General features: G+C 35.3%; 2 protein-coding genes across 2 annotated transcripts in view; both read right to left on the bottom strand.

Moving 5' to 3' along the window:
• Window positions 1-5,052: 5,052 nt before the first annotated feature.
• Window positions 5,053-10,758, bottom strand: fis1 (fission, mitochondrial 1). Its single transcript, XM_015391754.1, has 5 exons — window positions 10,689-10,758; window positions 10,100-10,232; window positions 9,891-9,967; window positions 5,727-5,832; window positions 5,053-5,645 (listed from the first exon to the last, which is right to left on the bottom strand). The coding sequence occupies exons 1-5, from the start codon at window positions 10,731-10,733 to the stop codon at window positions 5,542-5,544; spliced, it is 465 nt and encodes a 154-aa protein (XP_015247240.1). The 5' UTR covers window positions 10,734-10,758; the 3' UTR covers window positions 5,053-5,541.
• A 506-nt stretch (window positions 10,759-11,264) lies between these two features.
• Window positions 11,265-12,490, bottom strand: part of LOC107095608 (cytidine deaminase-like) — an 11,043-nt gene continuing 9,817 nt past the window's right edge. Inside the window, exon 4 of the mRNA XM_015391767.1 lies at window positions 11,265-11,485. Coding sequence (XP_015247253.1) covers window positions 11,372-11,485 — 114 coding nt within the window. The 3' untranslated portion in view covers window positions 11,265-11,371. The remainder of the gene's footprint in view (window positions 11,486-12,490) is intronic.

Here is a 12,490-nt window from a genome sequence, read left to right as displayed (position 1 = left end):
GAAAAAAAAAAAAAAAAAATATGTATATATATATATTTTGGGGCAATCGCCAGGTGGGAGGTGCTTTCTGTCTCTGACAGAAGATGTGAACGGACAGCAACTTTATACTTCCCACACGCCCTACCATGTCTCCATGTACGCAGGAAGACCATGCTCCGTCTCTCCTGTACTCCACTATGACCTCTTTGGTGTTGCTGATATTCAGTCTGAGGTTGTTCCTGTAAAACCAATGTGCCAGACTGTGGATCTCTTTTTCTTATTGGGTTTTTTCCTTGTTAGATATGAAACCCGTCACAGTGAAGCTGCTCGCCAATTTCACATCTTCGTGGGGTGGAGACTAGAGCAGTCATGTGGAAAAAAATTATGTGGGGAGGGCTGAGAACACACCCCTGTGGTGTGCCAACACCTGTTGGTAAAGAAGTCAATCACAATGACATTAATTTCTAAGATTTGTCACAGTTTAAAAAAAAATGTATGCTTTACTTCAGTTAGAATTTCTCATTCTAAAACAAAATGAGAAATTAACTCTTTAATTTCTGACGGGGTAAAAAAAAAAAAAAACTAAATAAAAATAAATAGTTTTAAAATAATCATTGCCTAAACTAATAGTTTGTGTGCTTTTTGGCTGGGGATTGAATGTAATCTTTCAGAAATCATACACTCTTTTTAAAGGTATAGAGGGATTTCACAAATTTTTGAAAAGATCCGCCCTCTCCACTTTAAAAAAAGTGCACATGCAAGAAAGGAAACGCCTAGTAAATGTGTGTGAGAGAGCATAGAGCGTGCACGAGGAGAAATGGGCTCGTGCACGCTCTGTGTAAAAGTTGCTGTTTGCATCGCTCATATAGGCTGATTTTCCAAAAGAGGATTTGCTATTTTTCCACTATGTCAGATTCACCACTGGTAAGTGAAAATGGGGACGAAAATAAAATTTTATTATATTTTACCCTTAATGATTATATAATTATACATACACTGCAAAGCGATCTTAAAATTATTAAAAAAGATATATTAAAATGCATGTATTTACCCTTATATTGAGTAGTTAAATAAGATAATCTGCCAATAGAGTGACTATTTTACACTTAGAATAAGATAATTAGATATTCAGTTGAAATAAGAGACTGCAGTTGTTTTTTTTTCTTATTTGAACTCTGTCTTTTTCCAATTGGCAAAGTGTCTCATCTGCTGAAAAAATTTGTAAAAATTAGACATAAAATTTTAACGTAGACCAAAAGTATATTTTGCACATTTTACTATTAGTAGCTAAAAAAACTACAACGGCTAATTGGTCACCATCTATAGCAGAGTGGAAGAATAGGGTAAAACAAGTGTATATGATGGAAAAAAATGACCGAATGTTTACAACTAAAAGTGGACAAGTTCAATCAAAGATGGCATTTGCTGAAATTATATTTGGGTGTATGATTTTGGGCTGTAGTGATTCTAATAAATTGCAATCTGCTCTGTCATCGGTATTCCTAAGGTATGTATTTGTATATGTATATATCTGTGTATGTATATTTGTATGTGTATATAATATATGTATTTTTTTGCTGTTTGTTCACTTTATGTTGTATTCTTGACCTGTGGGTGAGCACAGGGGTGTGAGGGGTGTACATGGGTTTTGTGTGTGTGTATATATACATATTGTAGTGTGTATGTGCAGTTTTCTCTTTTAGGGTATTCAAAGTTTCAGGTGATCTAGTTTATTGTGCTGCATTTATGTTGAAATATTGTATATTTGGTATCAGTACTTCTGTTATTGATTTCATTGCTCTTGGCTCAGGGAATGTTCTTTTGTTGTAAAAATTCTTGAAAATAAAAAGTAAAAAAAAAAAAAAAATAGACATAAAGTGGTGCAAAAAAAAAAAGTTATGTGAGAAAATATATAACTGTAATTCAAGAGGCTAAAGCCAAAGCCCATAGCTGAACTTTGTGTAACTGAACTTAGTGACTCTCTGATGGTTTGTCCTTTGTTAGTGGAAAAGTCTCCTTCTTATCGGAATCTGCAGCTACTGATTAATTACTCTGAAATTTCTTTTATCAGAATCATGACGAGGCAATAGTCCAATTCCGTCTAATCACCACCTTTTATTGGGCCAATGTAGAAACAGAGGTGGAAAGGACTACTGAAGGGAGTGCAGTGTGGATGGGTCTGATTAGAAAACCCGCTCCCCGACTCCTGGTAGGTTCAATCAAACACGTCTCAATCTCCTGAAAGATTCAAATTGTCGGCTTGGTTTACAACGGGAATGCTTACAGAGGCTATCAGCTGTATGTGGCGTTATCAGCCTCATGAGGTGTTGATAATTAACCTCTCTGACGACACCGAAACTCACCAGGGACTGATCAGAGGAAACCTTCTTAGTAGTAAATGTGTTCTTAGGAATTAGAAAAAAAGGGGACTAAAAGTTATTTTCGTGTCAAACTAACCCTTCACACATTCTGTTAAAACACATATTACCCTCAATGATTAATCAAAGCAAAGCTAATTGAGAAGTGAGTTAAAGGGCCAATGTTCATTTAGGTTCTGACTCCAGTCTGCAGGATATTAATGTGTAATCACCGTGTAGAAATGCAATACCACTGGGAACATTGTGTATGCCACCATCACTGTAATTAAGGTTATTGTGTAATCCAGTACAAAACCACTTTACAGCCACTGAGCATAACTGCTGGCACAAACACAATGGGGCAGTGGATTTGTATTTCTGTCAATTTTATGTTTAGTTAATGTGTAATATCTCTTTATACGTTTTCAGACACCTTCTTTTTCTTTCACTAAATGCTTTGGGGTTCAGCAGCAGCTCCAGGATTTATCCAGGAGGACAGTGGAGGAGAGCTGAGAAGCAACAGAGCAACATAAAAAAAACAAAAAAAAAACAATATGAATATCTAAGAAAAAAGGTTTTATGTAGGATTCCTTCCATTTTTATATATTGTCATAAACTCTTACCAGTTCTTCAGACTGGTTATATTGAGCTTTATGGGTGTGTTTTAAATTTTGTTGGGGTTAATAAAGTTTATATCATTTTTTTTAGACTTTTTATATAAAGTTATATATAGTTTTTCTTGCTTGCGGTTCCGTCTGATCAATGGTTGCATTTTGATTTCTTTGTTGCCATGTGGGCCAATGCCTGCACAGTATGAGGCACAGGTTGGATGCATGCGGAGACTTTAAAATAAAGCAACTTATTGGCCTTCATTGGAAAACCATTATTTTTTCTTAGTGTTTTGTTGTGGATAACGGTGGACAGGCGACTTTATCAGCTGTATACCTCTACAATCTCCCTTTACCTGCAGCACGAAATCTCAGCTGTTTTATTTTAGCAATTATCTCAGAGTTAATGCAACCACAACATGATACCTTCATCTTATATTTAAATTAATGTATCTTTTAATTCAAGAATTGAAAATAGAATTCCCTGATTAATAGGGGAGACCTGTCTATACAGCTGATCAAATTTTAAGCATTATGGATATTTCATTCATACCATGGCTGTTTGTGTTTTTCATGATTGTAAATATTTCCAAATAAGCACATTAGTCCATTAGATAGTCTCCAGCTTTCAGTCTGCTGACCTGCAGGGTGCAGCTATAGGAAGAGGAAGTGCAAAGCTGGATTACTCTGCAAGAAACCAGAAAAATAATCACTTTCTCTGGCATCTAACTCTGACTTTAAACCATTAAAACTGCTTTTTAAGACAATAACTTCTATATACTTTTAGAGCAGGAACCAAGCCTATGCCAACATCTTTTTTGTAAGAACATTTACTATCATTCCATCCTCTTTGTTATGGCTTAAATATTGCGAATAACTAACTACACTGTTAGTGTTTGCGGCACGATAATTCCAGAGAATTTTTTTAACTGTATTTTTAGATATAAAAACATACATTTATCTTGTAAACCAGTGTTTCCCAAACTTTTTTGACTTCTGTACCCCTTTGAGCATTTTGTCTTACCATGAGTTCCTCCCTCAGTAAATATTATTGATGATTGTCCAAAAGTGGAAAGTACAATAACTGATTATAAAATAAAAAATATTTGTCTTACTTTTAATTTGAGCATTATTTTTTTGGTGTTTTATGCTTTCAATCTCAAATGGGAAAAAAAAGCAACATAAATATGTTGCCTAGAAGTTAGTAAGGAATCAAAATAAATACAATATAAAATCATATTATAAATCTGTATTTACAAAACTGGAGCTCCTCTGACTAACTTCCTTATACCGGTAATCACATTTAAACTTGATGAATTGGGAACAGAATGTAGAACAAAAATTATAGTCAGAGTGACTTGATTAATTTGACTGTTTTCATTAAAAAACCTGAGCTGCTTTGATGAGCTCAATGAGCTCAGTGTGAAAAACAGCTGATCCCAGTCTGTTCTCTACATCCAGTCTGTTCCTCTGCTTGGTTTGGATGTTTTTCAAAGCTGAAGATGAACTAAAACATATAAGAACTAACTTTTTGGTTGATTAAAGCTTGTTTCATTTTTCAATGCAGATCAAAGCGCTATTTTATCTTACTACCTAGGAAATAAAATACTTACCCCGGCAGACCACTAGGGGTACGTGTTCCCCCCGGTTGAGAATCACTGCTCTAAACTGTAAACCGCAGACACTATATATATATAAAAATATAATATAAAAAGTGTACTCAAATTCCAAATGCTATTCTTGAGGCCTTTGCATCAGATGCAGAAGCTTTTTAAAGGTAACACTTTAACATTTTTAGCTTAGCATACCCATTTGTTGTATTCCTCACCAATTCTTTGTTATTAAAGTACAAACTATGAGGTGTAGAAATTGAGGGTTTTTTTGTGTCTTATCGGCTGATGACATTAAGGGGTTAATAAAGGAACAGAACACCAGCTGCTCTTCTTTTTCCCCCCCAGATTATTTTGTTATTAAAGTGGAAAAATAACAACCTTATTTTTAAAAACTAATTTCAAATGGTTTCATTTCACCACCTCCAAGCCATTTTCCTTTAATTCATCCTCTGAATTAGAGAACTAGAGATCAACAGAGAACACAAATATTCTTGCAGTCATTTTATTTATCAATATGTAAAAGGCGTAATTAAATATAGTAAATGTGAATGTCAGGAAAGCTTCTAACACAATTAAATGTGTTAATTAATTTAAATCTATAGAGAAATCTGGAGAAAGGAGAAGCCTGGAATAAGTGTTTACTGCCAAACCGCTGTTTGTAAATAATAATACTTTCCATTATTCATAAACAAAGAAACAAACCTGTACACTCTTAGACATACATTCCATTTGCACAGAAAACAAATGTCAACCTAGTATATTTAAGATGTTTATACAAATAACTTCATACTGACATGCTATGTGAACAGAAGAACCTGAATATTTTTTAAACCCTGTTTTTTTTTTTTTTTTACCAAACCATTTGCTTTTAGTCTGTTGAAACACAAAAACTTCAAACCAAAATCTTTTAGCACTTGGTTATTTTTTTGTTTTTGTTTTTTTTAATGCAGGTCAGTGTATAAGTCCAGCAAACATCTTTCCAGGTTAAGATTTGGCTGCTCCCTTTGACACAGCCAAGCCGATGAGGCCGGCTAAACCCGCCACGCCCAGACCGATTCCGCCGACGATCGCCATCCCGACCAGGCCGTCTGGAAGACAAGTAGACATGAGGCTCTGCTGTGGATCCACTCAACATTTGCAGAGTGTTACGTTGCAGAAACTTCCCTTACCTTTCTTTAAAGCCTTTTCAATCAGCTTCTCCAGCTCCACGGCCTGCTTGTTCCCGGGTTCGTTCTTGAGAAGTTTCCGGATGTAAATCAAGGCTTCCTCATATTCCTGAGAAAAAAAATAAATAAATAAATTGAGAAAAAACTTATCTACAAAATTCTAAAAACAAATTCATCTACTATGATGAAAAAGAGTAAAGAAAAGTAGATGCAGATCTGATGTGAACTTTAGTTGGATAGTTCGGCGTTAAAGAAGAGAAAGATCATTATGACCTGCAGGCCATAAAACCTTGATTAGTTATCTTCAGAGGACGGTCAGGGAGGCAGCAGAGACAGGCACACTGTTGTACCAGAACGCAGGTGAGGAACCCCCACAGAAATGCATAAATCACATCACAAGATGCTTTCAGTACAACCAAATGATATCATCCCTCTCTGCACATGTTTTTTCCCCCAATTTATTCAATAAATCTGTGACTGATGTCCTTCTGAAATATAACGTGCATGCATTCAGATGTTCTCGTGCTGTCAAAACATAAAGACGTTTGGGACGTTTCAGGCAGCATAGAGGATGTGAACTCCGAGGCTCTTACTGTCATATATCTTAGTGATAACATCAAAGCCAGTGATAGTAGTGATGAAAATTTCAAAGCCCCATAATCCAATGAACCAATTTGAGACAACTGGCAAAAAATTCAACACAGAAACAGTTTAGAATGGCGGCATCTGCTGGATAGCTATCAGAACTACAATTGAGCTCTTATCCTGCATTAAGTTATTGCTGAACTTATTTGTTCCATTATAATAATATTGATAGTGATAATATAAATAAATAAGAAAACAACTCATACCTGACCCTTAAAATTAAAATATGATAAACAGCTCTTCTGATGCATAACAGATATGTGAAGGCGCGGTCCTGTCAATGTGGTGAATTCTGATGCATCCTGGTTTCCAGGCTACATAATATATATTTGTTTGTTTGGCAAACAGGTTAACATGCATACCTCTCAAATGATAGATTTTTGAGTTTGAATCCTGCCCGATTCCTCTGTTTCATATTCGTTTTTTCCCCCTAATTATTGTTAATTAGGGCACTTCTCGGCCTGTGGGGTCTAATATTTGACTCTGCTGCACCTGCAACTGTATAAATAAATCAATAAATGACGCTTTAACTAGTACTGATAGTTTAAATGATTGGAACCAACTCTGCTGCCCAGTAGTTCCCAGAGGTTCCACGCCTTAGTTCTGAGAAGCAATACTTGTTTAGATGTGACGTGTGAATTAATATGTTATAAATTAATCATTGGTTGACTGGGTAGAGATGTGTGTGCCTCTATCTATTTTAAATCTGCATGGAACAAACTATTCTGAATCAATTCTAAACTAGACCTAAATATAAAATTTCTTTCTGTGTTTAAATAAAATTGAAAACGGGTGAACTGTGATGTTGTGTTTCTGTTTTTTCCTAGATGAAACCGGAGCGATTACACATTTGAAATTAGAAAGTCATTCTAAATTAGGAACAGCATCGCGTATCCATGTCGTAATATGTGCATTGAACCAGCATATTAAGCATCTAGTGCAAATAATTGTACCGTTTGAAATGGAAAACAGCCAGACGCGTAACATAAGCGTGGCGAACATTTGCGGCTCTGCTACGCTTACTCGCATTAATGCACCCAGCGTATATCCCCCTTAAGAATAAAGCATAAACCAGCTGCATCCTGCTAAAGGTTTGTTTGCAACCAGCTGAACTGTATATTTAACATAGTGGACAGAATAATGAAAAACTACCTTTAAATCATTGAGCTGGAAAGGATAAATCAGACTTAGGTTAAGCTACAACGTTTCTGATACAAAGACTTGTAAAACAGCCAAACAGAATCACATCAGAAGCTTCATAAATCTCAGATTTTCTTTCTGATTTGAGAATTTTGACCAAAATACATAGAAAACTTTAAAACCTTCTGTATTTTCAAGTGAGTTTTGGTGAACAATGAAACAAATAAGAGAGGAAAGAAAATGTACCAAACATACTATAAAAACGAATGAAGTTTGTTTTATAAACACTAAAAATCCAGATTAAAACAGTCTAGAAACAAAATCAGATTATCGCCAATGGGTGGATGTAAACTTCTGACTGAAAATTTTACTTTAAAAAAACCCATCTTATACAGCAAAAGTGAAAACATGGAACATTATTCAATAGTATTCAACCTAAAAGAAACAGTCAAAAATTTACAATGAAAAAAAGTTGTATACGAGTTGCACAAAAAAGATATAGACCCATGTTTTTTTAACCTAAATATTCCACACACAGAAAAAACAAACACGATCAAATATGAAAAACTGCAGTTGCCTTCAAAATGTACTTATGCAATCATCTAGAAAGCTCTATTTGCTCTTTATGACCCCACAGTGACATCTATCTGTAGCAGCACCAATATGCAGCATTATAGAAGAGAAAGCAGACTAAAAGTATCATGAACAGCAGCAAGAAGGGAGAACACTATGATTTTAAGTTCATAAGAAAAGTAAGATTACTTTTCTTTAGTTTGGTTGGCTGGTGATTTCTTCACTAGGCTATTGTTAAGCTTTAGTTTGTGCCTGTAAAAATGTATGTTCTCTCCTAACTTGACAAATTGGCATTTACGTTTTTGTTTTCTTTATTTTTTTAGTACTACTCTAAGAAATGAAGTCTTCTGAAAGGTTTTCAGGATTATTTCGGCTTCAGCAGAGCTCATAATCTTTCATATAGGATAACTGACTTGGATTAAAACCACAGCCAAACAGAGAAGAGATGAAAATCTTTCAATCTAAAGGATTTTATATTCTCTATCCATGATTCAATGAATAGGTTGGTGAAGACTCAATATGTTTTTAAACTTTTTTTGGAAGGATTCAATAAATAATCAAATTAAAAGAAAAATGCCATGTGAGGGTTAAATGGATCAGTAAAAAAAAGAGTTTGTTTACAAGAAAAAAGGGCTGCAACTAAGGATTAATTTGCAAATCGATTAATTTGTTGATTATTTTTTTGATTAATAATCAGGTAGCAAAAGGTTCCTTGAAGTCATAGGGACGCGGCTGTTCCCAAAGTTGCAGTTCCGGATTCTCCTGAGTGGTGCGAGTGAATGTGATTGGTCGTTTATCAAAGGGGCGGGGTTGTTGTGGTGGAAGGTTCGCAAGCAAGTTTGGTTGTGGCCAGTGTCTCTGAAGCATCTTGCTAAACAGTTAGCAACTTCGTGCTAGTAGGTTCCCAATGGGAAACTACATTGGGACCAAGTAGCACTTACCAACGACACTGTCAAGGAACGCTATGGACAGCGGAAACATGCAAGAAGAGGAGAGTTTATGTCGGAGGTCGTGGATGAGTCTCCTACGTCATAATTTTTATTTAGAGGAGGCAAGCGTGGACAAAGATGTTGTGGAAGAGGACGTTGGGGCAGCAGAAGCTTGGTTTGGTGTAGAAGGCTTACAGCCATACATGTTTGAGCCCTTGCCTCGCAAAGCTGCCAGTTCTGTTAGCTCTACGCCTGCTGAAGACACAGACATCCATCCCTGTGAACACTGGGACGGAACTCAATGGGAAAGTAAATTATGCTTATTTCTTATTTGAACCGTTGTGTATATTAGCTGCGACGTATGAATCAAGATGCTTAGACCATAAAAATTTGATTGACAGATGAGTGTTCCACAAAATTTTAAGACAGGATTTTTTTTTTTATTAAAATTTTCAAACTTTTGGGACAACATGGTCTGATAGAGAGTACATTAAATTATTTGAAAATTAAATAAGACTTCCCTACAACTTTAAAGAAGATTTCATATGAAATTAAACCAGGTGAAACTAAAACTTTTCCACTTCAGGAGTTCTGCATAGAGCATATCGATAGAAAAAAAAATCTTAAAAGCAAAATGTTTATACATATTTTTTCACCATTTTGATATATTTACTGCTCTAATTGGGTTGCTCTGTCAGCTAAACCTACATTTTTAAGTCTCTATACTGGAGTTAACGACTAATCAATTACTAAATGATGATAAGATGGGGGTAGGAACTGACTAAGAGGTGGGCCGATCTACAGCACTTCATTCCTGACAAAACACCTTATGAAAGGGGGAAAAAAAAGGACTTCAATTAACTTTAGGAACTTTACTGACTTTCAGCCTGTAGTTGGCCACTGCAAGGTAGAAGAGGAAGTCCCGGGGGTCATCCTTTGGTGATTTGTGAACAAGGTCTATGGGACAAACACAGTCAAAACGTCAAAGCAGCCTGCAGATCTGACTGAACTTTTCCTTTAGCTTTAATTGAGATTAATAAAAGGATTGCCATTATCAATAATAGAATATTTAAACAAAAACATATTTACCCTTCAAAAGCTTCACTCCCTCCTTGATATCCTGAGTGTATTTACTCCTGATTAAACACCAGGCATATTCAAACTGTGTTTCTTTGGATACAGCTCCCTTCAGCAGCTCGTTGTTGTACTTCTTTTCAAATTTCTGAAACAAAATAAAAAATATATAATTAACCAAAATTCATACTTTGATTAGGATCGCGTTTTAAAACCCAGTTAACAGAAACCATTTCTGTGTCACTCAGCTTCTAAAGTATTGACTTCTAACGTAACATCCTGTTATGTAGGATTTAATCTTTAAACAAAGATTTTTATAACATTTTTTATTACCTGTCGTTATATATTACAGGAAAACCTCCGTTGGCACCAGGAATAAATCACTAACGTTACTTTCCTTAACAAATTAGTGTGTTTTGACCCAAAATATGACCGTTAGCATTAGCATGCTACGTGACGCGACAGACGTGTCGACGAGGTATTTTCCCACCGTGTCAGGCTTTAAACAGGACAATTAACGCTATGAGGATATCCGTGATAGTCCCAGGTAGGCTTCAGTGTTAGGTTTGAAAAGAAGTAAAAGGTTTAATAATGTAAAACTTACTTTGAGGTCCTCAGGAGCTACAACATCACTCAGCACAGCCTCCATGTTTCCGGTTAACTGATAAAGGACACGCCCACTTCAAATCACATGACATAACAACGCAGACGTAATCTTTCCCTCTTATAGTGGATCCAAACAAATTATTTTCTCCTAATTTATGCAGTAATAATAATAATAATAATAATAATAATAATAATAATAATAATGATTAAGTGATAAAATAATACTAATAAAAAGTAATAATAAAGTGATATAATAATAATAATAATAATAATAAGTATAATAATAAATATTATTATTATTGTTATTATTATTATTATTATTATTATTATTATTATTATTATTATACATACACATTTTCTAATTAATAGTATTCTGTCCAGCAATCCTTACAGCAAGCATTACCGCAGGGTTATACATGGCTAAAAAAAAAAAGACATAAGCAAATATTACCTTCTGATGTCTAGATAAAACAAACAAAAAAATTTTATCAGCAACTTCTGCTTTAAAACAAACTTGACACACAACTTTAGCCTGATACAAATGAGTTACATTAATTGTATGGTTATGTTTACATGTACATAGTAAGTCTAAACTTACTATGAAAAAACTACTAAGTTTTACTATGTAGTTCTCTTTATCTGTCAGAGCTTAGAGTGCATGGGCATCCAGCTGAAGGATGGTCAGTTCTTTGCGAGGTGTTCGGGGGAAAATGCTAAGGGAAGCAGTTTGCTGAGCGTAGTTTCCTTGTAAGTTCCATCCGGCTTGGTTAAATATACAGTCCAATCTGATCCAAACTGTGGGGAAAAAAACAACAAAAAACAAAAGACAGACAGAGTTAGGGGTTATCAACTCCATAACAATATTGATAAGGATCAATCAGGGACAATTCGTAGTCAGAAATCGTCTTCCATCCTGCTGACATGGATATATTTATCTGCTTTTTCTTCTTTGTGAAGACCTGACTCAAATTGTATAACTATTATTAGAATAGATAGATGTTTAGTTTAGTGTATTTTTTTGGTTTTGCTTTTCTAGACTTACGCCTATGTACTTGCTTACCTTATGCCGTGTGCGTAACTTGCGTAAAAAGAGACGTAACTTACGTAGAAATTGTTACGTAGGTCGTGCTGCGCAGCGCTAGGCTGTGGTGCTGCCTGGAAGTGTTAAAAGAACCGTTAAGCGAGCTGTCAAATGGTGCCATGGAATTGGAACACACAGAACCGGTTCTGAACAGGGACCGGTTTTCGATATCCATCCCTACTCCTACAAGAATATTTTTAAACAGTAGGATTTATATTTCTGCTTCAGTAATAAACATTGGCATTTTTCACACCTCTGCATACTAGTGATGGCAGGAAAATTATAACAGACAAAAAGACAAGGAAGAAACTCAAATGAATGTACATTCACCTACTCTGTGTAAATGTCGTCATTACTATATCTGTGTCTTAAATTAATCCACAGTGTTTATTTAGCTACAGCAGTAATACAGCCCATGCTTTTATTGTGAAAGGCTGAGAGCAGGAAAGCGACGTGAATAGAATGTCACTGGGGGTACAGCAGTGGCACGAACACTGGCAGGCAGAGAGATGCTGTGTTCTAAAGTTAAAACGGGAAAAGGCATATTGTCACAGAATAATCTTGATTTGCAAAGGATCCTTAGCACCTGGTTGATGAGGGAACAAGGTTTGTATCAGTGTTTGTTTTTAGAATGCATATTTAGTCATATTTCACTGAGCTTACAGTGCAAAGTTATATTTGTTGTAGTTACGTTTTTTGTCCACCAGACGGTGCTAATG

This window comes from Cyprinodon variegatus, unplaced genomic scaffold (assembly GCF_000732505.1).
Source record: "Cyprinodon variegatus isolate N-32 unplaced genomic scaffold, C_variegatus-1.0 Scaffold559, whole genome shotgun sequence".
Classification (NCBI taxonomy): domain Eukaryota; kingdom Metazoa; phylum Chordata; class Actinopteri; order Cyprinodontiformes; family Cyprinodontidae; genus Cyprinodon; species Cyprinodon variegatus.
The sequence above is the reverse complement of the archived record's forward strand: the minus strand, read 5'-3'. Positions and strand labels throughout refer to the sequence as shown.